General features: G+C 42.0%; 1 protein-coding gene and 1 long non-coding RNA gene across 2 annotated transcripts in view; one reads left to right on the forward strand and one right to left on the reverse strand.

The window, feature by feature from the left end:
* LOC138976412 (uncharacterized) overlaps positions 1–25797 on the reverse strand; it is a 556176-nt gene that overhangs the window by 193836 nt on the left and 336543 nt on the right. The window lies entirely within an intron of this gene.
* The window catches only part of LOC138976407 (uncharacterized), a 13317-nt gene continuing 2606 nt past the window's right edge, over positions 15087–25797 (forward strand). The window contains exons 1-4 of the mRNA XM_070349260.1: positions 15087–15210; positions 20213–20378; positions 23338–23483; positions 23995–24112. Coding sequence (XP_070205361.1) covers positions 15180–15210; positions 20213–20378; positions 23338–23483; positions 23995–24112 — 461 coding nt within the window. The 5' untranslated portion in view covers positions 15087–15179. The remainder of the gene's footprint in view (positions 15211–20212; positions 20379–23337; positions 23484–23994; positions 24113–25797) is intronic.

Here is a 25797-nt window from a genome sequence, read left to right on the forward strand (position 1 = left end):
GACCCGAGTACTCTTCAGACTGGCTCGCTCCCCTAGTATGAGAGTTTTTGTCTTGTGCACGTGGATTTAAAAAAAAAAATTTTTTTTAATTAATTTACACAATTAAAAAAACTATTAGAGTAAAATAAAACATTAAAACGTTCATAATAAACAATAGTAAACAAGAATTAAAAAAAAAATAGACCGCCCATGCCGGGAATCGAACCCGGATCACTTTGGCCATAGACTCTCTCGTGCTCTCTGTCTCTCTTTCACCGAGACCAATAGTTTCTTTGCCGAGACCAAATCCCCACCCGTCGGCTGTCTTGCAAATCATGCTTTTCTCGTCACTGCGTGACGTGTTCGGCTCAGCCGCCCAAGTCTCCCCTTTAGTTCGCTGTTCGCAAAGCGACCTGCCTCCCACCGCAAAAACTCCCCCCGTTAAGAGTCGTTTTGGTGGAATATTTCGCATTTAGGTCCCAGGTAACATTATGAAGTTTTAATACGATCAATCGGACCTATTATCAAGTTAGTGTATCAACTTTTGAACGAACTGCGCCCAGTAGTTTCCCAGCAATAAGCTGTTAAGTCGAGAGGGACAGATACACAGACAGACAGACAGACACACAATTAAAGTCTGCAGGACCCTAGTACTGCGTACTCGGGGATAATATCTTCTCTCCACCCATCCCCTCTCCCCCCCAAACACACGCATACTTTACTCAAAAAACAGAAACGTGAATAACATGTTTGCAGTCAAACGAATCAAGGATTTATGTTGCCATCTCTACGCAGTACATGTGCTTTAACATCCGGGTGGTTAGTCGAGACTATCTTAACAAGAAATTCCTAGGAGGTAGGAAAAACACCCCCGTCAAAGGGAAATAACCTTCTCAGTTGGTGGCAGTGACTGAGTGAGAATGGTTATTTCCCTTTGACCATGAAGATGTCCCTGTATAAGTCCTTGTATAATTTTAACCCACCAATAACTCCCTAACCGTGTGTTTGACTGGTCCCAATTTTTGTTTGGACCGTCTCGGGAATGTATAGAACCTGTTCACCAAGTTTGGTGACGATCGGTCCGTTCATTCTTGAGATCTATATGCGAACACAAACACACAAACAAACACCCAAACAAACACATCGAGCGAAACCTATACACACCCCTATACCGGGGGTGTAAAAACCAAAACACACCCCTATACCGGGGGTGTAAATATAGTCTCGGCGATGACTGTTTATTGTGTTTATCTGTTACTTTGATGCCGACAGCTTGACTCAATGTTTTTATATCGCTTCACGCGACATGTTTCTTCTCTCTCCCTCTTTGTTTGCAGGCGTTCTCCATCCTTTTCAAAGCGTGGTGGATGTTTGCTAGGTACACAGTCACTGAGACTTTCAAGTCCACAGCCCAGGTATTCCGCGCTGTGCATACGTTCCAAATTTTAGAGGAGACTGAGAGAGAACGTCATGGCAGGCGAATGTTAACTGGTGATTTCATTCAAACTTTTCGATGTATTTGCCATGCTTGGGGTGTGTTGATCCTAACTTAGAAAGACACACAGAAAAGTAAGAAACGCCTGACAAAATAAATATGAACTACAGTAACTATCGGCATTTCATTCAAAGTTACGTATCTTCTTTCAAACGAGCACGTGTCTTTAATCTGATAGCATAATTTAAAGTATATTACTTGCAATAAATGAATACCCCCCACACACACACACACACACACACACTTACACACAAACACATTAGCACACACAGCCACACACACACACACACACACACACACACACACACACACACACACACACGCGCGCGCGCACGCACGCATTCACGCATTCACGCATTAAGACCAGTTATAATATTAGTAATAAAACTGTTTTGATATGGCGCAAGTCCTAATTAACATAATTCTAAGCGCTTAACATTGTTGCACACACTATCCAAACAAATCTTCAACAACAAAAACCAAAACACAATCATGTACACTATACAAATTCAAATCTTTCAACCATCAGTCATCACACGACACGGACAGTAGCTTTAAGCACACTAAGTCGTCATTTGCGCAGCGTCTTTCGAGCTGCCCAGCATCACAGGTAGTGTCGATTGTTGTTGTCGAGCGCGTGAGCTGTGTCGAGCGTCCCAGTCCCCCATCCGACATGCATCGCTTTGCTGTGCTTTTCGCTCTTGGTAAGTAGAGACTTTTTTCTTTTTTTTTACAGTCAAGCGTTGATTTCATATTCATTTACTGTTGATTTACACATTCTCTGCGATACAAGCGCAACAAATTCCTTCAACATTGAATGCATTGGTTCCACGCATCAGTTGAAGGAACGGTCCACATTAACAACCAACCAAGAAGCAACATTTAAAATTGTGCTGTCTTTAAATAAAGAAGGAGCTTGAGGTTACTGTTTAGATGATATCATACGGAGATGGTTGCAACCGAAGAACAGTCGTGCATGATGAAAAGAGTGATTTTGCGGAAGAAAATCTGACTCATTCCGCACACGTTATTTCATGTCAAAACGACCGACCTGAATCGTTTACTGTTGTTATAGAGGAAATTCATCATTACACTATATTTTCTTCCGAGGAGTAGAAATAAAAGATATTCGTAATGCTGTTTTTGAGGTCAGATGATGACAGATGCGCTCATTGAAGAAAAAAGACAGAGAGACAGAGGCAGGCAGACAGACAGAGAGACAGACAGACAGACAGACAGTCAGACAAACAGAAAGACATACAAAGTGAGAGGTCACAGTATTGTATATATATAAATAAGGAAAATCGGGTTTATAACCAAGTAAGAAAGAAAATATAGGCCTACCAAGCATGGGCGTATCATAAAATCGGGTTTATAACCAAGTAAGAAAGAAAATATAGGCCTACCAAGCATGGGCGTATCATAAAATCGAATGAAAAGATTTAGGCGCATGACGAATACATCTCACGTTTGTCCTACTTTTTTTTTTATTTTAGATTCGCAAACAGTAGCTGAACATGGATTATCAAATCAATATGCCGGTGTGGGAAGGCTGGAACGTGTTACCGTGGTAACTGGGCCTTTCTTTTATGTGGGATAATCAAAATACCCTGACATTTCTTCCGTAAAATTTCCCTTGTTCGTCAATATGAAACGCAGGATTCACTTTGAACAAGTGTTCTGTAGACGTACACAATCCGTATTTGTTAACATTTCTGTTGGTCTTATCAAAATATATTATTGTCCTATAGGCAAGTATGTTTGGCCCTTTAAGGACATGATCTGGGTTATATGCCACACAAAAAAAAAAAAAAAAATCGGGGGGCAAGGGAGGAAAGGAGAAGGGCCAGACCAAGCAGCCAGACCCTGATGGCTGGGACCCGGGACCCACTCTCTCTATATATATGGGGGGCGGGGTTGAATATGTTAAAAAGTGTACGTTAAGATCCTTATCTAAGAATATGTACAGCCTCTCTTCACCTTCATGGGGAGTGGCCATTAAAAGCATAATCTTTAATTTAAGTATATTGTTATAAGAAAAGGTGTTAAAACTCAGGACCACGCTCTGTTAAAAAAGTTTAAAAGTGAAACTAGTGAGAATAAGTAGGGAGGGTGTGCAAGGCACGTAATAATTTTCTTAGGATGTAAAAAGTCAGGCACACACATTCATGCTCGCACGCATGTATCCTGCGCCATATAGGTCCTGTCCATACTAGATTGGGTAAAAATGATAAGATAATAAAATAGCTATCTGCATTGTCCGTCGACCTCCCCGCCACTGCAATAGTCGCAGGTGAGGCGATAGCACTATGCAGTCTTAATTAAGAAAAAAAATAAATGTCAGGACGAAATGAAAATCTCTCGTTATGTTTTATTTTTTAAATAGATAGTAGAGTCCGGGAGCAGGAGCTCTATAATTAGGTTGTCTGGGCTGCGGCACTCGATCACTAGGTGGGGCACTGCCCTTCGCTCCCTGTTACCCGAGTGCCAGAAGCCGCAGTTTTAGTCAAGTTTGGTGATGAAAAAAAACACACACACACACACACCACACACACACATACATACACACATGTCTGCTAGGTGGGGCAATGCCCTTCGCTCCCTGCAAGACATGCGTGTAGGACCACATGTCATTTTGGTCCGATGTTTTTAAGGTTAGGTCTGTGTACTCTTGTGATGATACACTATGTTAGTTTTGAAATGTCAGATCACTAAGCCCCAGAGACAAGAAGCTGCCGCGCAGGTTTCTCATGATCTGACAGAGCTGTCTATACTGCAATGGAGGCCTCGACTAAGCACCAGGGCCGAAAGGGGGTAATGGGGGGGGGGGGGGGGGGGGAGAGGGAAGGGGATGGGAAAGTGTTAGGAGGCCTTACGGTATTCTTATGGTAAAATATGTACCGGTGTGGTTAGCTGTTGATAGAGAAAATATGCGGCTCAGACCCACACACTCATGGGGGAGTGGTATACGAGCCTGCATAATAGTAAGGTATGTCTCCAGCCGAGCTCGCTATGTTTAGTTAAGTATTGTATTCTGTTGGTCATGAATTAACGGAATTGATATTCTCAGACGGGTGCTGTGGCGGGGTGGTAAGACGTCGGCCTCTTAATCGGAAGGTCGAGGGTTCGAATCCCGGCCGCTGCCGCCTGGTGGGTTAAGTGTGGAGATTTTTCCGATCTCCCAGGTCAACTTATGTGCAGACCTGCTAGTGGCTTATCCCCCTTCGTGTGTACACGCAAGCGGCCGTCCCCTGTCCCTCCATACACTTCCCCCAGACTTGTGTATTAATTGTTGCAGACACTATTCAAACAAGTCTTCAACAACAAAAACCGAAACACAATCATGTACACTATACAAATTCAAATCTTTCAACCATCAGTCATCACACGACACGGACAGTAGCTTTAAGTCGTCATTTGCGCAGCGTCTATCGAGCTGCCTAGTGGGGCTCCTATGTTGCAAAATCATTCAAATCATGCAACAAACACCAAATTAAGCAAATATGAAGAGTTTTATGTGCTTAACAAAACCTGATACAGAGCCATCGCGAAAAATAAAAAATGGGTAGTTTTTAAACAATTTTTCAAAATGGCCGCCAGTGTAAACGGTTGGGTATGTTAGGCATATTTCACTTCATGTGATTAACAGCAAATTTGGCGTAAATGGACATTTGCTTTTGCTTAACAAAACCTGATACAGAGCCATCGCGAAAAATAAAAAAATTGGTAGTTTTTAAACAATTTTTCAAAATGGCCGCCAATAAAAGGGTATTTAGGCATTTTTGATGCTACAAGACATTCTCTTGCAATAGAAACTAACACAAACACATTTTTAAACAAAACAATACATGTATTGTTGGTGCAGAGAATGATTGGACGGTGTGGGTGGCAGGGTTGAAGAATTTGTGGATTACCTAAACTGTGCAAAAATAAATATATTGCACCAATTTTCATACCAAAACGAAAACATTCATTCCTGTGCTGTTATATTCAATGTATGCTATTGAGGGCACTCAACTTGGCTAACTGGAACACTTTTAAGATAAAAGGTGGCCTTTACATGGGTTATTTGACCGCCGCCCAAATAAGGGTACCCCCAAAATAAAACTGATAAAAATGTAATGTATCAACTCAAAAGTCGACTAAAATTCATAATCGCTGTATTTCGAAAACGTTGTTTGTTCTCATGTGTTTACACAACTAGCACATTCCGGCAAGTGTCTATACTCAAAAGAAACTTTGGCAGTACTTGAAACAACCATCTGTCATATATACATGCGAAGTCAAAAATATGTGGGATGTAAGTCAACAAACCTGTGGCAGTTTTTAAAATATTATTTCGTGAAGATTTGAAAGTGTACTCAAACGGTTGAACTACGCCTCGTGCGTAGACACACATTCCTGAAAGTTTCAACGCAACCCACTTGGTCATTGCTAAAATACATGGATTTTAGTTGACTTGGGTATCCCTCAAATTTGACACATAAACATCTCATCCGTGAGATCGACACATACATCAGTAGGTACAATGGCACAACACTAGAAATATGCAAGATGGCGAAATAAAACAACCTGTTCTGGATGGATAATCAAGTTGACTTTCTCTTCGTATACAACAGTGACCCAGTTGTGCCTCAGGAATTGTCGTCGGCTTTTTAAAAGGTACCCGAAGTTTTTGTCACATCTCTTTGTCACGTCAAGGGTATCCTTATTTTGACGGCGTAAATGATGATGTTAAAAAAAATGTGCCAGATAGCGAAGATGCGAGCCTTTAATGGCATAGACAGTTTGAATAAAATGACACAGGAATAAAAGTTTGAGTTGGGGTATGAAAATGGGTGCAATAATTGTTTTGCACAGTTTAGATGCTGACAGTTTTCACAGGCATGCAAGCACATTTGCAGAGAGCTGTGCTCTGCAGTCCTTCTTAGCAGCATTTGCAGCGTTTTGTTGTACAGCTCTTCTTGCAGGCACACCTCATGAGTTCTCGGCACACGCTGGATACCTCTTGAAAGCTCGTCCAGAATGACTCCCACTTTCCAGCCTTGAACTGCCAGCCCACAGAGTTTGGAAGTCTAATAGGTAGATGGCTCTTCTCAATCTCATGTCCTGCAGCAGCACCTCACTTGTAAGGGGATTATGGTCAATTTGGCAGCTCTTTTTACTGAAGAGGTACCGTCTAGCACTGTTTACACCCAGTACGTTGCTGGTTTTGTCCTACAAATGTACACCAAAAAGCTCTTGTGCTGCCCTGTCAGTGGTACTCAGCTTACAAAGAGGAGCAGACAACCTGAAGAAAGTTTGAGTGACGTCTTCAAATGCTTGCCATACTTCCCAAGCCTTCTGATTCCCCAATACCATTGAAGAACGACATAGTGTCACAGCCTGTAAGGCTATGCAAAATGGGCAGACAGGGTGACTTCTCTTGGCCAATGGCTTTGGCAATGTGGCGATACACTTCACGAGCAGAAAAAAACGCAACACAGCTGGAATGAGAAGCAGACTGTCTGGCCTCCTCTACATCCATGGTGCAGGAAATCAGCCTGTGGTACCCTTCACACAAAAGATGAAAAGTGACATTTTTATTTGAATGTATTTGAATAATGTTTACTATCTCAGAGAGTCGGTCAAAGCCGGGTTAGCAAGTCTTCACACAACAGACCAAAATGAAAGAAAATTGTATTTCATGAATTCGTATAATTCTTACTGTTTCAGGTTAAAAAACAAACAAACACAGTTTCCAGTGACCCAACTGATTCTGGAATCTTTCTGACCGCTACATTTATTCGCTTCAAACAGTCGCTAACAGAATGTTGACCATAGTGAGGGTTCGTACGTTAAACCCATCAAATTCACAGAGGTCGCTTACAAATGATGTGCAAACATGTTCCAATTAATACAAATAAAAAAATCTTACTGTTAAGATGTATTAGGTAACAAACCTTGATACAGTAGTACTAGTGAAATCGGCTCCCTTCTGTGGCACCGGAATAAATGCAGAACGCTTGTTCCCAGGAACCGGCAAGTGGTGTAACTCTTGTACATATCCTGTAAAAATAAAATTCACACCAATGCACGGTCAACTTAAAATAAGCAAAAGGATGAGATTGAAAAACAAGCAACAAACCAAAATTGTAAAACTCAAAGAGCGGTACCTCTTCATTTTTCAAAACCACTTATCTCATTTGATTTGCATACACTGTGTAAGAGAAACCGTGACTATCGGAAGGGTTGTCATGCCAAGACAGCTGACGTAACTAATATAGGCCGAAGGAATGATTATGACGCAGTGGAAGTGACGTGCGGATTCTCGACCGGCGGGTAGGCGCAGTTAATCAGAGAAATCAGAACCACACAGACGTTACGTCGCCCCGAAAGGGATCCCCGTATCAAGTAAGTCACTTGGGTAGAACATGGTCGCCCGTGCTTAGCTTGCCGTCCCAGTAGATAATGGCCGCTAGGGACGGACGGCCATACTTGCCAAGGGCACACTATGGGTATCCCGTAAAACCCGTGTAAAATATTACATTGGCGACGAGGATGTCGAGACGAGCCTGCGCCATGTTGCGAGACCGTTTTCGACGTGGGTTGGGGGGTGGAGAACGTCTCTGGTGATGATCTGATTGACTGCCGGGGACATATGGAGTTTTCTCCGGTGTCCTCCTTTTGTGTTTCATTCTAATTTATGGTTACCTTGCATAGGAGTAAAGGATTGTTTTAGTTTCGAAATTGTTTAGGGAATTTTTAGTTTCCGTTGCCTCTGTAGACTCAATCGGGTGCACAAAGTGTAGCCGAGTGAGAACTTGACTGTAAAAATAATAAACTGGGTAACGTATCGGATTCCTGGAATGAATTAAACAAAGTCTTATGTTTTTAATTCGAAATTGTTTAGAGATTTTTGAGTTTCCGTTGCCTCTGTAGACTCAATCGGGTGCACAAAGTGTAGCCGAGTGAGAACTTGACGGTAAAAACAATAAACTGGGAAACGTTTCGGGTTCCTGGAATGAAATAAACAATTTCTTATGTTTTTAATATTAGACAAGTAGGTTTTTGATTAATTTCCCGTTGCACAGATATCAAACGTCGCAAGTTGTGACGAACGAGACCACTTGCGGTTTACAAAATACCTACAATCCGTTGCTTTGAGCAAGTTTTTGTTATTATATTTGCAAGGTGTTTGTTGTTATAATGAAAGAGATGCATTTTGAATAGGAGGGTTGATGGAATAGTTTTTAAGTTTAAAAATTCTTCCAATTTATTTTGGCGTTCGTTGGAGATGTCGTCTGCTTAACGTTAGAACCGGAAGTGAGATCATAATTATTTATTCAAGGCCGCCATTATGTGTGTTGCTTCCGGTTCGAGTGTTGTGTTTTTCGAGTTGATCGTCGTAAGTTTACTTGTTAAAAGCATGATGGATTTATGGTTTTGATATGGGAATATTAAGTTCAGCTATCAGACTTTGCCGGTTTGAATAGGGGATATGGCGTTTAAAAGTTCAGCTATCAGACTTTGCCGGTTTGAATAGGGAATATGGCGTTTAAAAGTTCAGCTATCGGACTATGTTCGGTTTGTTATGGGAATATTAAGTTCAGCTATCAGACTATGTTCATTTATGCATCGCGTAAAATGTGTGTAGATTGCATCATAACCGTTTCGTCCGCGTACGTTTCGTCTTTTTCGTGCGGCAGCGAGCTGGATTTCGCTCAAGATATTTTGTTGTTGAGATTTTGTTTCCAGTACTGAATCTTCAGGATTCAGATCTAGATCTCGTTCGCATTCTGTTATTAACCCTGCCTGTTTGCTGTAGATTTACTTTGAAACGAGGTATGCTTTGATCTTAGATCTGTCTGGATCTATTTTTTTGTTTTCTCTTTCGTTTGGTAGCAGTCGTTCGTTCTACAGAGGCCACGTAGCCGTCTGTGAGGCAGAACATTGACAACTCCGGCGTTTTTCAGAAATAAATGTTCATTTTGTACAATTCGATTAGGGTTTCTTTGTTTCCCGTTGCACTGTTCTATTTGCATGTGATTTTCTCGGATAAAATCCGGTGAAATTTACGCATGCGTCGTACCACATGCGGTCATCACTAGATCCTCTCGTAGATCGCTAGCGCTGATCGCAGGGACTATAATGTTCAGTTTGCTTTTGCAAGGTGCGATTTTGTTATCGGATTTATTATTCTTTGCTCTTGAAGAATCTTCGCTAGATTCTGTGCTTTCTGTTTCAGACATTTTTTGGTCCAAATCGTGAAGTCTTGTAAACTGCCGAGTACGTTCGATTTTCAATATAGCGTTTGTACTGTTGGTGTAGTCTTGGTCAACCCAGGATCATAAGCATTGCGGAACTCCAGTCTCGTAGTCTTGGTTTGGGTGACGTCGACTGTGTTTGTTTTCGTAAGCTTGTGACGTAAATTCATGAAGGAGTATCACTTCATTTCCATTTCACTCAGTTCCATATAATTATGGTTGTTCACGGGGTTACAAATGAAAAGAAAATGTAAATGAATAAATGAACAACAAAGAAAGAAAGAAATTAAAGAACATCAAACACGTTTTGGATGAACTGTAAATTAGTGGTTTAATTTGTTTGTATTTCGTGTGTGTACAACACTTTATTGATTTAGGGGGTAATGTAGTCACTGTTTGCATTGTTTCACAGTGATCGATTAATTCATTGAAAGTATAAGGCATTCATTCTGTAGACCATTATTAGTCATTGTGCATTATACGCTTTGAAATTTAAGTTGCTTACATTCACCTTAATTCATGGTCATCGATAATAATTTTTTGGCTGGTGGAGAACTGGGTAAGAAATATCCATAATAGGATATTGGAATGATAAGTTTACGAGACCGTTTAACAGCAAACAGGTACGGTACGTAACAAATATCAAAAGTGATAAGAAGTCGCGATGTTTGTCGGGAGAAACTTTCAACAGCGTTTCCGAGTATTCTTCGCGTAAGAAATGGATTGCAGTTGAACTGCAGGATACAAACGATACCGGGCGACCAGTTGTTTCTGGACCGCTGTATTTCTGTTTGTGTCGGCTGCACTGAACTCCTAAACAATACGGATTAACAGGTGTAGATGGAGCCGCTCTAAATCCTCGTTTCGCCGGGTATCGAGTAGAAAATGGCGCTTTGTCACTAAAACACACTGTCGGCAAATGGTGCATTTGAACACGGAGCATAATCAAAGGCAAGTGGAGACCAAGACGTTCAGATCACATCGAGCTTTGAGTGACACGTGATAGTGGTCATCTGTAAAACTGTCAGAACTGCGGTGGCAGGGCGAACTTATCCGTGCCCATGGTTCCGTTTTTATAGCGGGAGGATAAGGAACTTGAGACCAAGACGCTCAGTTCAACACCAAGTTCCTGGTGTTGGGAAGCTGAGACTGATAAGTTTTGTCTCAGGACATTGACAGTTGCGATCCGTAGTCACGTGAGAGTGGTCTTTGTGTTTCTAACATTGTCAGAACTGCAGTGGCAGTCCAATTCTCCATACCCATGTTCCCGTTTTCACAGCGGGTGGAGACAGAATTTGAGACCGATATGCTCAGTTAACCTGAAGCTTTAATGGTCGGGTAGCTGAGAATAGTTGTGTCTCAGAACACCGCCGCAGCAAGCAGTTACGCTCCGTGGTCCTGTTTTTCAGAACGGGTGAAAAGGGAGACAGTTGCACAAAATGCCTATCGCAGACAGCCTAAGGGTGGGGGCCTGTCTTCAAATACTGGTAGTGCTCCCCAGAGAAGCTTTTATAGGTCAACACCAAAGAAGTAGATACTCAAGCCAAGCACGTGCACATATATATGCAGTTATCTAGTGTAACGAAGCACTTCACATGCAATGGGGGATGTTTCTATTTCTGCAGGTAGCAGGAAAGCCTGAAGTTTGATATAAGAATGAAGAGGGTGTCTCGTACAGATGAAAAGAAGATACCCAAATAAAAATCATATAAGCTGATGATCTGCTGATAACAATTCAGGTCTGCAGTGATGTTTAAAAAACCCAAACAAGAGCAGTACACAAAGACAAAGCAGATGCTTGGAAAGGATTATGTTGACATGTGTTGCAAAATGGAAAGGTATTGCCACGAAAAGAGAATGGACATGGAAAGAAAGGCATTGTCCTGGAAAGATGATGGAAATGGAAAAAGAAAAGAAAAGAAAAAATGGCATTGTCCTGGAAAGATGCTGGACATGGAAAGAAAAGAAAAAAATGGCATTGCCATGGAAAGAAAGGCATTCCTGAAAAGATGTGGGACATGGAAAGAAACGAAAAAATGGCATTGCCATGGAAAGAAAGGCATTGTCCTGGAAAAAATATGGAAATGGCGAAAGAAAGGAAAAGAAAAATTGGCATTGTCCTGGAAAGATGCTGGACATGGAAAGAAAAGATAAAAATGGCATTGCAATGGAAAGAAAAGCATTCCTGAAAAGATGTGGGACATGAAAAGAAACGAAAAAATGGCATTGCCATGGAAAGAAAGGCATTGTCCTGGAAAAAATATGGAAATGGCGAAAGAAAGGAAAAGAAAAAATGGCTTGGAAAGATGATGGAAATGTAAAGAACGGTATTGCTGTGGAAAAGCTGTGAATTTAACGCAGAAGAAAGTAATCTTCTCTAAATCTGTGTGTGCAATGCTCCTTTGTAAAGTTGTAACAGAAAGTTAGCAGTACAGCATACTGTATCAACAGAAATTATGAGCATAATGTGCACTTTGTGGCTGATTTAGCCAACAGAGAGTTTAGGAACTCTACTACTTGTGTTACCACATTGGAATAGTGAATAATTGATAATTTCGGAAATTAGAAAACCTATTACATCACAGCCAGTATTTTAGACAATAATGTGGGGTTTACAACTTGGGATGCATATCCCGAAATAGCTGCGGTTTTCCTCCAAATATCTGTTACAGTCATAAGAATGAAGGATAACTTGCCATTACTAGAGAAGTATACCGCTCACAAATTCAGCTAGGGCAAAACAAGGTTGGAAAGGGGCAGTCGCTGTACTTACATTGCTCTAGACGAAAGGTTTCAGCACTTACATTGAGCAAAGTATACCGGCAAGACAAGCCACTAAAACACTTTGCGGTAGCCGGCGTTGCAGCCTGGCATGGTAAGATCAAAGGGGTATAGGTAGGAAGAAGGAAGATGTACTCAGTGAATCCGTGCAGCTGGAAATCCGAGTCAAGCCGTATCAGTCGCGTGTTTACAGCTAGTGGAGACTGAAACCATGATTGCAGTGACTCGTCTCAAGTTTGTAGACGTCAAATAAACTGCAGGGTCGTTCTGGTCTTTCGCCACTGTTGCGCCGGTCGGGTGGTTGTACGTGAACGAACGGCCAGTGGAGACTTAAACTGAAACCATGATGGTAGTGACTCTTCTCACATTTGAAGACGTCAAATAAACTTCAGGGTCGTTATGGTCTTTCGCTACCGGTGCGTCGGTCGGGTGATTGTTCGAGAACGAACAGGGTCGTTCTGGTCTTTCGCTACTGTTGCGCCGGTCGGGTGGTTGTACCTAAACGAACGGCCAGTGGAGACTTAAACTGAAACCATGATGGTAGTGACTCTTCTCACATTTGAAGACGTCATATAAACTTCAGGGTCGTTATGGTCTTTCGCTACCGGTGCGTCGGTCGGGTGTTTGTTCGAGAACGAACGAGCGCGTCCTTTGCTTTGGTCTTGAGCTGACGAGGCTCGTCGGTCCGGCCCTTGATGAATTGAATATTCGTCATTAAATGGTCTTTTAAACAGCCCATAGAAGCACTGTTGCTCGTGGTGCATGTTGTGAAGACGTTTGTGTTTTCCAGCTGGGTTGGCAATTGGAGACCAGTGGATGGACCCAGATTTTGAAGTTCTGTTGTTGTTTAAAAAGTGTTACTGTTGTTGAATTGTTGTTCAGCCGGTAAGCTGAACTCGGTTGTGTTCTACAAATTTGTTCCACATTTGTTTACATTATCTCGTTGTTCAACGGTTTAGAAGGTAAGCTGGACTTAAATGTTTGATACCCGTAAAACAACTGTTGCTGTTTAGTTTTGGATTGTAATTGTTATAAAGTGGGTTTTATGTTCCCTAAATTCATCTAATGTATATTGGGGAATGTACTCTTTTTATTCACATTGAGATTTCTATAATTCCATAGTTACCAAACAGTCTGGCCTGGAATAGTACAGTTAGGATAAAGTTAAATGGAACACTATATATTTTGATAAATAATAGCATTAATTGCAGCACCATTATAGTGGGAGTTTATAAAGAAAAACAAGTTTAAAACGTTATTTAGTTAAGTGCCGGGAAGTAACATAATGGGTCAATGTTGTTTTAGAATGAATAAAATGAGGATTATAGTTAAGAGGAGATTTGATTTGCAATATAATCATTCGTAATTAAAGGGGTCTTTGATAAAACGGGGAGGAATGTAAGAGAAACCGTGACTATCGGAAGGGTTGTCATGCCAAGACAGCTGACGTAACTAATATAGGCCGAAGGAATGATTATGACGCAGTGGAAGTGACGTGCGGATTCTCGACCGGCGGGTAGGCGCAGTTAATCAGAGAAATCAGAACCACACAGACGTTACGTCGCCCCGAAAGGGATCCCCGTATCAAGTAAGTCACTTGGGTAGAACATGGTCGCCCGTGCTTAGCTTGCCGTCCCAGTAGATAATGGCCGCTAGGGACGGACGGCCATACTTGCCAAGGGCACACTATGGGTATCCCGTAAAACCCGTGTAAAATATTACAACTGTATGCTTTTGTCGGTTACCTACCGTCTTTGAAAGTTTGATCACAACACTGTAAAGACATGGGGAGTGGAGTGTTTTTATCTCCAGCTGGTCATCCTACTATCTGGCCTACCCTCACTCAGTTTTTGACTCTACCCCTCCCCACCTTATGGAAGTCCTTAACGTAGGCAGGACTAATCATTTATCATACCATGAACAATCTCTTTCTCCTCGCCTTTTATTCAAAGTTCGTTTAATCTGTTTAAAATCACCAGCGTGGCGATCATGATTTCCTTACTTGTAATCAACAGATAGATCTAGATCTATCAGCATCACAATCCAGCTTGATGAGCTATTGCAAGATTACTCTGCATTTCAGCGCTTCACCCGATGAATAACAGACCCCAGGGGAGAATTAAACAGTAAAATGATGTGACATTGGTGAATGGATGCGTGTCCTTGAAAACTTACCTTCAGAAACGTTGTTTTCGCTCAAATCAAAACACGCAATGTTGCGGAGGCCGCCATCTTGAATTTTCATGCTGCGGATATATAAAATTCTAAAAACGATCAAATTAAATACCAGAACACAAAAATACCCATAAGAGTATTTATGTCATGCATGTGTTATCAGCAGCCAACTTCTGGTGCATGGTAAACCATTGAATTTTACATTTGCTGAGTTGGGAATATTTACTGCTGAGCGCTTTTGGTACGAATTTCGTCTGCTGTAAATGCAGCCTTTTATTCCCTATTAAAGACACAAAAAACGATTTCTGAAGTGGCTCTGTATCTGAAATCCCTTAAATAATTATAAGGAACAATACCACAAAGTATGATGTTTGTTGCAAGATGTGAATGATTTATGAGTGCGTCTGCAACATACGAGCCCCACTAGCCCAGCATCACAGGTAGTGTCGATTGTTGTTGTCGAGCGCGTGAGCTGTGTCGAGCGTCCCAGTCCCCCATCCGACATGCATCGCTTTGCTGTGCTTTTCGCTCTTGGTAAGTAGAGACTTTTTTCTTTTTTTTTACAGTCAAGCGTTGATTTCATATTCATTTACTGTTGATTTACACATTCTCTGAGATACAAGTGCAACAAATTCCTTCAACATTCAATGCATTGGTTCCGCGCATCAGTTGAAGGAACGGTCCACATTAACAACCAACCAAGAAGCAACATTTAAAATTGTGCTGTCTTTAAATAAAGAAGGAGCTTGGGGTTACTGTTTAGATGATATCATACGGAGATCGAATATTATTACTTTGTTGCAACTGAAGAACAGTCGTGCATGATGACAAGTGTGATTTTGCGGTAGAAAATCTGACTCATTCCGCACACGTTATTTCATGTCAAAACGACCGACCTGAATCGTTTACTGTTGTTATAGAGGAAAGACATCATTACACTATATTTTCTTCCGAGGAGTAGAAATAAAAGATATTCGTAATGCTGTTTTTGAGGTCAGATGATGACAGATGCGCTCATTGAAGAAAAAAGTTGATTGTTGGAATGGCACAGCACTAAGACAGTTTGTGATCTTTCTGTGTGGGTGAGCATGTGTTTGCGTGTGTGTGTGTGTGTGTGTGTGTGTGTGTGTGTGTGTGTGGGTGTGTGTGCGTGTGTGCGTATGTGTATGTGTGTGTATGTGTGTATGTGTGTATGTGTGTGTATGTGTGTGTGTGTGTGTGTGTGTGTGTGTGCGTATGTGTATGTGTGTGCGTATGTGTATGTGTATGTGTGTGTATGTGTGTGTGTGTGTTTGTGTGTGTATGTGCGTGCGTATGTGTGTGTGTGTGTATGTGTGTGTGTGTATCTGTGTATGCGTGTGTGTGTTTGTGTGTGTGTGTGTGCATGAAAGTGTGTGTGTGTGTGTGTATGTGTATGTATGTGTGTGTGTGTGTGTGTGTGCGTAAAAGTGTATGTGTGTGTGTGTGTGTGTGTGTGTGTGTGTGTGTGTGTGTGTGTGTGTGTGTGCGTGTGTGTGTGTTACTATATTAACAGCAAAGACATACTAAAGCACAATAAGGCAAGTACAAAACAAAACAAAACGTCGAATTTTGCATTACACGGTGATGGTACCTCTTATAGTCCATCTGGTCGTGAGGCACACCCGTTCCATGCTAATCTATTAAGCACACATAAGAGAACAGGCGCTGTTCGACGAGAAATGGAAAATATAATGGCAACTTCTAGTGAGGCTACTTTCAGTGGTACACGAGCAATATGTTGTGCCGCAGACTGAGGAAAAGAGATGACGAAAAAATACAGAGAGAGAGAGAGAGAGAGAGAGAGAGAGAGAGAGAGAGAGAGAGAGAGAGAGAGAGAGAGAGAGAGAGAGAGAGAGAGAGAGAGAGAGAGAGAGAGAGAGAGAGAGAGAGACAGAGAGAGAGAGAGCAAGAGAGAGAGAGAGAGAGACAAAGAGAGAGAGAGATACAGAGAGAGAGTATAAGAGAGAGAGAGAGAGTGAGACAGAGAGAGAGTGAGACAGAGAGAGAGAGAGCAAGAGAGAGAGAGAGAGTGAGAGAGAGAGTGAGAGAGAGAGTGAGAGAGAGAGTGAGACAAAGAGAGAGAGATACAGAGAGAGAGTATAAGAGAAAGAGAGAGAGAGAGAGTGAGAGAGAGAGAGTGAGACAGAGAGAGAGAGAGAGAGAGTGAGACAGAGAGAGAGAGAGAGAGAGTGAGAGAGAAAGTGAGACAAAGAGAGAGATACAGAGAGAGAGAGTATAAGAGAGAGAGAGTGAGACAGAGAGAGAGAGATAGAGAGAGAGAGAGAGGGACAGTGAGACAGAGAGACAGAGACAGGCAGACAGGCAGACAGACAGAGAGACACAGACAGACAGACAGAGACAGGCAGACAGACAGAGAGACAGAGACATACAGACAAACAGAAAGACAGACAAAGTGAGAGGTCACATTATTGTATATATAAATAAGGAAAATCGGGTTTATAACCAAGTAAGAAAGAAAATATAGGCCTACCAAGCATGGGCGTATCATAAAATCGAATGACAAGATTTAGGCGCATGACGAATACATCTCACGTTTGTCCTACTTCTTTATTTTTAGCTGTTTTAACCCGTACACTGGTGCAATTCTGTAACACATGTTACATAGCCACTGGTGAATTAACAATAACAGAGAGAAAAATAACAAAAACCGGTCATATAGGTTTTCGCAGCCATAGGAGGTAATCGGAACCGACCAAACAGACTGAGCCAGTAGCGCGACATATGTCAAGTTGTGACAACCAGGCGACATGACAACCAGCTGACAGTATACGTAAAGTAGCGCGACATATGTCGCGACAACCAGCCTAAGGGTAGTGCAAACACTGTCATAATGCAATGGAGATTCGCAAACAGTAGCTGAACCTGGATTATCAAATCAATATGCCGGTGTGGGAAGGCTGGAGCGTGTTACCGTGGTAACTGGGCGTTTCTTTTATGTGGGATAATCAAACTACCCTGACATTTCTTCCGTAAAATCTACCTTGTTCGTCAAATTGAAATGCAGGATTCACTTTGAACAAGTGTTCTGTAGACGTACACAATCCGTATTTGTTAACATTTCTGTTGGTCATGAATTAACGGAATTGATATTCTCCGACGGGTGCTTTGGCGGGGTGGTAAGACGTCGGCCTCTTAATCGGAAGGTCGAGGGTTTGAATCCCGCGGCTGCCTGGTGGGTTAAGTGTGGAGATTTTTCCGATCTCCCAGGTCAACGTGACTTATGTGCAGACCTGCTGGTGGCTTATCCCCCTTCGTGTGTACACGCAAGCACAAGACCTGCACGAAAAAGATGCTGTAATCCATTTCAGAGTTCGGCGGGTTATAGAAACACAAAAATACCCAGCATGCTTCCTATGAAAGCGGCGTATGGCTGCCTAAATGGCGGGGTAAAAACGGTCGTACACGTAAAATTCCACTCGTGCAAAACGTGTAACGTGGGAGTTTCAACCCACGAACGCAGAAGAAGGTATTATCTAATACACGGGAATGTTGTCGGAAAATGATTTAACTAATTTGTTCCACGAATCATTTAGAGTCGGCTCTGTCAGTTAAAGAGATAAATAGTGAACAGGTCACCTGAAATCAGTCCTGCTTTGTCAAATTAGTTATTTTTCATTACTGTATTACTTTAATGTCCAATCGCTGGGAACTTCGGGTCGCTTCCTCCCAATGGAAAGCTAGCAGCAACATAGTCGCGCAACCCAGGTGTGTGCGTTGTTGGTGTAATCAGCCACCTGCACTTATGGCAGAATGACCGATATTCTTTCACGTGACACTGTGGTGACACGTGGTTGGGACATGGATACCGTCTTTGGGTCTGCACATAAGTTGACTCGTGTCCGTCACGGCCCGGATTCGAACCTTGCGACCATAGAATCACAAATCCTGTGTTCTACCAACTGAGACCCCCGCCCCCGCCCCTTTTTCTGTAGTCACATGTTGCACTAATGGCAATACAATTATTATATATATATATATATACGTTATTTGTATTGTTGACCAAAGTATGACATTTTACACAGATCGAGACAGTCAGTGTTCCTCCGAGACCGCGCCAGCGGATGTCAGGATGGCCGAGTGGTCTAAGGCGCCAGACTCAAGGATTATCCTTCCCTGGTTGGGATTCGAGTGTTCTGGTCCACGAATACTGTGGAAATTATAGCCTTGAGAGCATTGATGGCAGCTTGGTACATACTGTCTTCACATGTGTAGAGTTGCCTCTGTGTTAACAATAGCCACGAGAGCACTGAAGGCAGCTTGATACATAATGTCTTCACGTGTCTAGTATATGTCATATTTTGGTCAAGAATACAAATAACATGGATGTATCGATCGATTTTTAGTTAGAATTTGTTTTATTTGTTACGATTGAACGCACACAAACATGCACTCTCTTTTAGTCTCGGCCAGCCGCCTAAATATGAGTTTTTGTCGGACTCAGACGTCACATGGCTCATTGAAGGGAAATCCCATGTTTAAGGCCTAAAAAATAAAATAGGTGTGGTTACGGTAACCCGACCTACCCTATTTTTAGAGGCCAACCCTATAACTTTTTATTACATTTGTAAAAGAAAAAAAAAAAAAAAAAAAAAAAAAAAAAAAAAAAGAGTGCAGAAAACGCAATGAAAGCGAATGCGCCCGAGTCGCACACTTATTTCCCTGTCAAGTAGGTTTAATTTGTACACATTAGAAAAAAAAAAGGAAAAAAAAGTGATTGCCTACCTTCCTACCCTATTTTTGTTTGGCTAAGTTACCGTAACCACACCTTTTTTTCTTTTTTTTTGCCTAATCGATACATATAATGCTGCGTCGCTCAAAACAAATAACGGTTTTGGGTGTGACGAAAAAAAGAACAGAGCCGGAGTGCTATGTTAATTATGAGCAGTTCTTCTACACCCATTTAACAAATATGACACTACCAGCATGTTCCCTCAGATTGAGCCAGAATTGTTTTGTTTGGGCAAATCGACGTTGCAGTTCCGAAGCAAGTAATCAAAATTGCTTTGCGAATTTGCGTTCAAACGTGTTTTTCCCATAATATAACGATGCACAGGTCGAAAATATGGCCAAGAACAAATCTATGGTACTTCGAAGAAAGAAGAATAACAACATTCTTGTCCAATACGACTTGCAATTTACTGTGCGCGCAGTAAAATCTCCCTACCTTCAAAGCAGACGAAAAGCAGACATCTTCATTTACTTCCAAGGGAAAAATCGTTGGTCATAAAGTCTTGCAGGACCCAAACATACTTCTGCACGCTTTCGTTTCTTTTCGTATTCAGTTGCTTCGCAAAAATGAAGTGTCATTGGTTTTCTCAACTTGTCAAGTCAGTCAAAACGACCGCAGAACACAAAACTGGGAAATGACACTGATTGAAATACGAAAGATCTCCGATGACGAAAGTATAAATGACGTCATCTGGTCACACCTATCTCGAGAACTAAGCGTCGCTCAGAACCAGCGCCCTTCCATTAATATATATTTATCTACCAGGAGCTGTGTTGAGCTGGTCAGCCGGCGTGCAAGGTGTGGACTGCACAGACATGATGGCTGAGCAAGCTGAGAAGAACAAGTGCTTGACCAAGTATGGCATCACTTCGGAAACGGACGTTGACCAGCTGCAAACCTCCATCAAAACAAACCTCAATTCCACGTGCAAGTAATACAGAGCTTTATTGGTTGAACATGCAAGTTTAGATAAGATCAGACAAGACCAGACCAGACAAGACAAGACAAGACAAGACAAGACAAGACAATACAAGACCAGACCACGCAGGACCACACCAGACCAGACAAGACAAGAAAAAAAAGAAGACAAGACAAGACAAGACAAGACAAGGCAAGACAAGATGATAAGATACGATAAGATAAGAAAATTATAATATCAATTGTCATTGTTCATAAACATGGACATGTTTCCTTTGGCACCACATCGCATTACACAAAGAAACGAATATGTTATGCTTATATTCAACAAGTAATAAAAAGCTTCCACAAAGTAGCTTTCTGTCCACAATAATCTTACAATGAATATCCCAGGCTTTGAAATGTAATTGATTTCCAACAAACACATAAACAATTGACTATACCTTCAACGACAATGTTTAGTTAATGATAAACCGTACCGACACATGTACAGCCTAGCGGTAATCTTATGATTTATTTTCTACTGCGTATATGTTGAAGTCACCGAGACAAATTCTTTGTAGTTTCCTCGGGAGGCATGCAGAAGAAGTGACAGCATTTCTGCCGTGTGCTGACAAAACCGAGTAAGTCCACTGACGCTACTTCCGAGAAAAACGACTTTTACTGTTTGATAAAATGTCTCAAAAGTGATGATTATCTGGATCAAACCACCGAGATAATTAGATAAATAGCATTAATTTACGTTTATAATCCGATGTTCATAATAATCTGATGGATGGTTTTGGTTTTGTTGGGCATTTAATTTGTGGACTTACTTGGTTTTACCACTTTTTCCCCCAATCTCAGATCTAACCAAAAATGGGCAGATCTAAGCAAGCGGACTTACTTGGATTTACCAGAATATTTGGAAGAAGTGTTATTAAAAGAAATGACAAAACAGTGACAATAACACTACAAATTTGCACAAGAGAGACAGAGAGAGAGAGAGAGAGAGACAGAGAGAGAGAGAGAGCGGGGGAGAGACTAGACAGGGAGTGAGAGAGAGTGAGAGAGAGTGAGAGAGAGGAGAGAAAGCATGGGTGAGGGGGGGGGGGGGAGGGAGCGGGAGGGAGGGATGGAGGGAGAAAGAGAAATAAAGGGAGGGAGGGAGATAGAGAAATGGAAAGAGGGGTGGAAAAGGGGAGAAAGAGAGGGAAGGTGAGAGGGAGGGGGGGGGGGGGGGGGGGAGAGCTATGGAGGGAGAGATACATGGGGAGGAAGAGAGAGATATAGGAATGGACCGAGGGAGAGAGAGGGAGGGGGGGAGGATGGATTGTGGGATTGAGTGAGAGAGAAGGGGGAAGGGAGGGAGAGAGAGGGGAAGGAAAGAAGGGAGGGAGAGGGGAAGGAAGAGAGAGAAAGAGTGGGAGGGAGAGACTTAGTGAGATTGAGGGAGGGAGGAAAGAAGAGGGAGAGAGAGAGGGAGGGAGGGAGGGAAAGAAATAGTGGGATGGAGGGAGAGAGAGACTTAGTGGGATTGAGGGAGGGAGGAAAGAAGAGGGAGAGAGTGGGAGAGAGGGAGGGAGGGGGGAGGGAAAGAAATAGTGGGATGGAGGGAGAGAGAGAGGAGGGAGGGAGTGAGAGAAGGGGAGGGAGGGAGGAAGAAGAGGGAGGGGGGAGGAAATGTGGGAGGGATGGAGGTAGGGAGAGAGAGAAGAGAGGGGGGGGAGGGAGGGAGGGAGGGAAAGAGATAGTGGGATGGAGGGAGAGAGAGAGAGGAGGGAGGGAGTGAGAGAGGGGGGGAGATAAGGAGGGAGGAAGAGAGTAGGAGGGAGAGAGAGGGGGAGGGAGGGAGAGAAAGAGAGTGGGATGGAGGGACAGAGGGGAGGGAGATATAGTAAGGAAGGAGGTAGAGAAAAGTCGATTGTTGGCGGTAGGGAGAGGGGGATGAGGGAAGAGAGGGAGGAGGAGAGAGCGAAAGGGAAGGGGGGGATAGAGAGAATGATGGAGGGAGGGAAATTGAGAGAGAGAGGAAGAGGGAGAGATCTATAGCGAGAGAGGTAGGGAGGGATAGAAAGAGAGATGGAGGGAGGGAGGGAGAGAGGGAGACAAGGATCGTCAGGAGAATCATAATGAGAAGAATTTTTTTTGAAATAAAACGTCATAAGGTGACGTCATTATGGCCCGCCTTATTGAATGACGTCATTTGTGTGTTCTAAACTTTAAATAACGTCATTTGTGAGTTCTAAACTTAAAATGACGTCTTTTCAGTATGAGTCGTCTGAAAGAATTTTGAAACTACCATTTTACGAAAATTGGGAAACCCTTGGACTTACTTGGTTTTGTCAAAACATTCATGCACACTTAAAAAGTTGTTTTTGGTTGTGGATTTACCTGTTCATATCTGCTTATCTAAGCACTCTAAAAAGTAGAAATTAACACAAAAGATGCGCATTGATTTCTTCTTTTTGATGAAAAAAAAATATCATTTTTGAAAAAAATGGACTTACTCGGTTTTGTCAGCACACGGCAGATTTGAACGTGACGCCATAATTCACACTATGACGTCTTTTCGAACTTCGTTTGGCTTTTGACGTCAGATATTTCACTTGGAAAGAGAGGATCAAAAAGGGACATGTATCTTGTTTGTGTTTTTGTTTTTGTTAATCGATATTGTATGTCTTTAACTGCATGCAACACTGACACGCTTATAGACATAAGGTCAAACAAAAATACATATGTATATGTTGGATTGGGGTAACCCGACCGACTCTATTTTTTTCCAGCCGACCCTAACACCGTTTTTTCATTTCTAAAAAAAACCAAAAAACTGTTGGCACATTGTGCGAACCTTACCGAGACTAAGGGAAGTACCCTTCTTTGAATTGATTTTGTGTGTGTTTAAGGCCGACCTAACGACCCTATCGTTTTGGGTCACGTTACCCTAAACTAATATATATTTTGTTTGGCCTAATCTACCAACTCTGTTTCAGAGACATCGAGAAGTACAAATCCGCGCTGACGTGTGCTATAACAATTTCCAAGGACTGTAAAGTATCCAGAGGGGAAGATCCTAATGTTATACCGGATCCAAAGAAAGTGTCCGAAGGTGTCAGCTATCTCTGTGATCATTATCAAGGTACGTTTGGAAGGTCGATGTGTTTGTTACAGTGCTTGTTTCTCGGTGTGCTTACTTGCTTGCGTGTTAGTTTTGTTTGTTTGTTCGGTAAAAAAGAAATGCTGGAACTATCGATTGATTGTGTGTGTGTGTGTGTGTGTGTGTGTGTGTGTGTGTGTGTGTGTGTGTGTGTGTGTGTGTGTGTGTGTGTGTGTGTGTGTGTGTGTGTGTGTGTGTGTGTGTGTGTGTGACATCTTCCAGAACTCTGTTTCGATTTTGACGTCAAAGATTTCACTTCGGAATTAAGATAGGGTCAAGAAAAGATGTCTTGGTTTATGTAGTCGGTGTCGTCTGCAATTAATACGTTAATCGTAGTAGTTCGATTATGCTTTGTGATCGTGTGTTTGTCTTCATTGAAATGCGATGTGGTGCCAAAAGAAACAATTCCTTGTTTGTGTAATATAAACACGGATATTAAAGTGTTCTTATATTATCTTATCTTATCTTATGATTAAGTCCATTGTCTCTGCAGAGATCGACTCGCCGTGTTACCAGCGGGTTAGTGAGGCTACTTCTCAATGCCTGGTATTTAAGGTTCAGGCGGCTTTTTCGGACCCCGGTGAACAGGACACCACTCTTGTCACGTGCAAGTAAGTACACCATCGATTTACCTACTAATCTTGTCTTATGTGTGCCTTTAATAATATGATATGTTTGGTGGCTAGTTGGCAGACCAGCTTGTTTGTTGGTCCGAGGGGATCATATCGTCTTTTTTTTATTTTTTATCTTTATCGACCAAGGCCAGAGACCAAGGTTGATAAAGATGTACCACATGGCGATATGCTCCCTGAGGACCAACAACAAATTGCTGGTCTGACAAGGAGCCACCAAACATTGTTTTTGTAATCATTTTTGGAAGTGCAAAAGTAAGCACAAAAATATCCCCACAGGGAGCCGGATTTTAATACTAGAATACAATTCAGCGCCCTAGAGCGCGTCAGAAATTCAATCGATCGCGTCATGAATAAAATGTGACGTCAAACGTAAAATTTAATTCGCTTCTAGTCTTCCAGTCTAAAAATGCACAGAGCCGCCATCATCTTTTCGAGGTGTGTCACTTTTTAGCACGTGCCTTTTCTTTTAAGTTTCTTATCGTTGCGCAATGTGTGATTACACAGCTTAGTTGCAAAATGACCATGAGTCGTTGCGGTTAATTTCCAACATTGATTGGGTCTTTGAGAGTGAACGTCCTCGGAAACACGTATCGAAAGCCGCGATGGCTTCACAAATCAAAAAAACTGCCTGATTGGCTTTTACTTTGACAACCCACGTCTCACCTGATGCTCATAACCATTGGCAACTTAGATTTGCCACACAGGAACAGTGTAGTTTGTTACCCAGCTTGTTATTAATGAAACGTCGTGAAAATGATGACAAAAACTTTGCTTTGCCCATGACACACGCCGTGGATCGTGTAACTCTGCATTTGCGCCACCGCAACTTTTTATCTCTTCACGCCGACGAAGAGGCAAGCTGCGAGGTAGGTCTCTCGAATGATAAATTAAATTGTTAGAATGCTAGGCACTCAGCATGTTCTCAAGTGTTGCATTTCACATACTTATATCCTTAGCTATATTTCTGTATATATTTTTTGATGCTTTGATGGCCCTGGTGATCGTGACGATCTGTTTTTCTTCTCGTTTCCCCATGTTTTGGGCATATTTTCAGTTTCTGCGTCAAATGCAACAAAACGGAGATTACTGGTTATTCTTGGACATGTTCACTGATAACTTTAATGTTTTATGAATCTCCACGTGTAGTTTCTCTGTATATAGTTCCATATATACTTTGCAAGAAGCAGATAAAAACAGAGTGTCAACAACTTTCTGTAATTCGCCACCGCATCAATTCGATGTTAGATGTAACTCGCCACCGCATTTTATGTTATTCGCCACCGCACTACGCAAATTGTTATTTTCAAACGCATCAACATCGTGGAGGCATTTAAACCTTTATTTTTGTCACAAAACTGACAGCAATTGATAGGAGCATTTTAACTTTAGTGCTGCAAGTTTTAAACTCAGGGGCGTGGCGTGATCTTGCCTATGCAAAGGATTTAAAGGCACCATGAGTTGACAAATCAAACTGTAGTATTTTTTCTTCTTCTTCTTCTTCTTCTTCTTCTTCTTCTTCTTCTTCTTCTTCTTCTTCTTCTTCTTCTTCTACTTCTTCTTCTTCTGTATGAAAAGTATGCTTATCTGTACTTGAGTGTATAACCCACATGACAGACGTGACGTTTTTCGGGAAAGAAGAATGACGAAGAATGTGGGAGTGA

The sequence above is a fragment of the Littorina saxatilis genome, linkage group LG9 (assembly GCF_037325665.1).
Source record: "Littorina saxatilis isolate snail1 linkage group LG9, US_GU_Lsax_2.0, whole genome shotgun sequence".
In the NCBI taxonomy this organism is placed as follows: Eukaryota; Metazoa; Mollusca; class Gastropoda; order Littorinimorpha; family Littorinidae; genus Littorina; species Littorina saxatilis.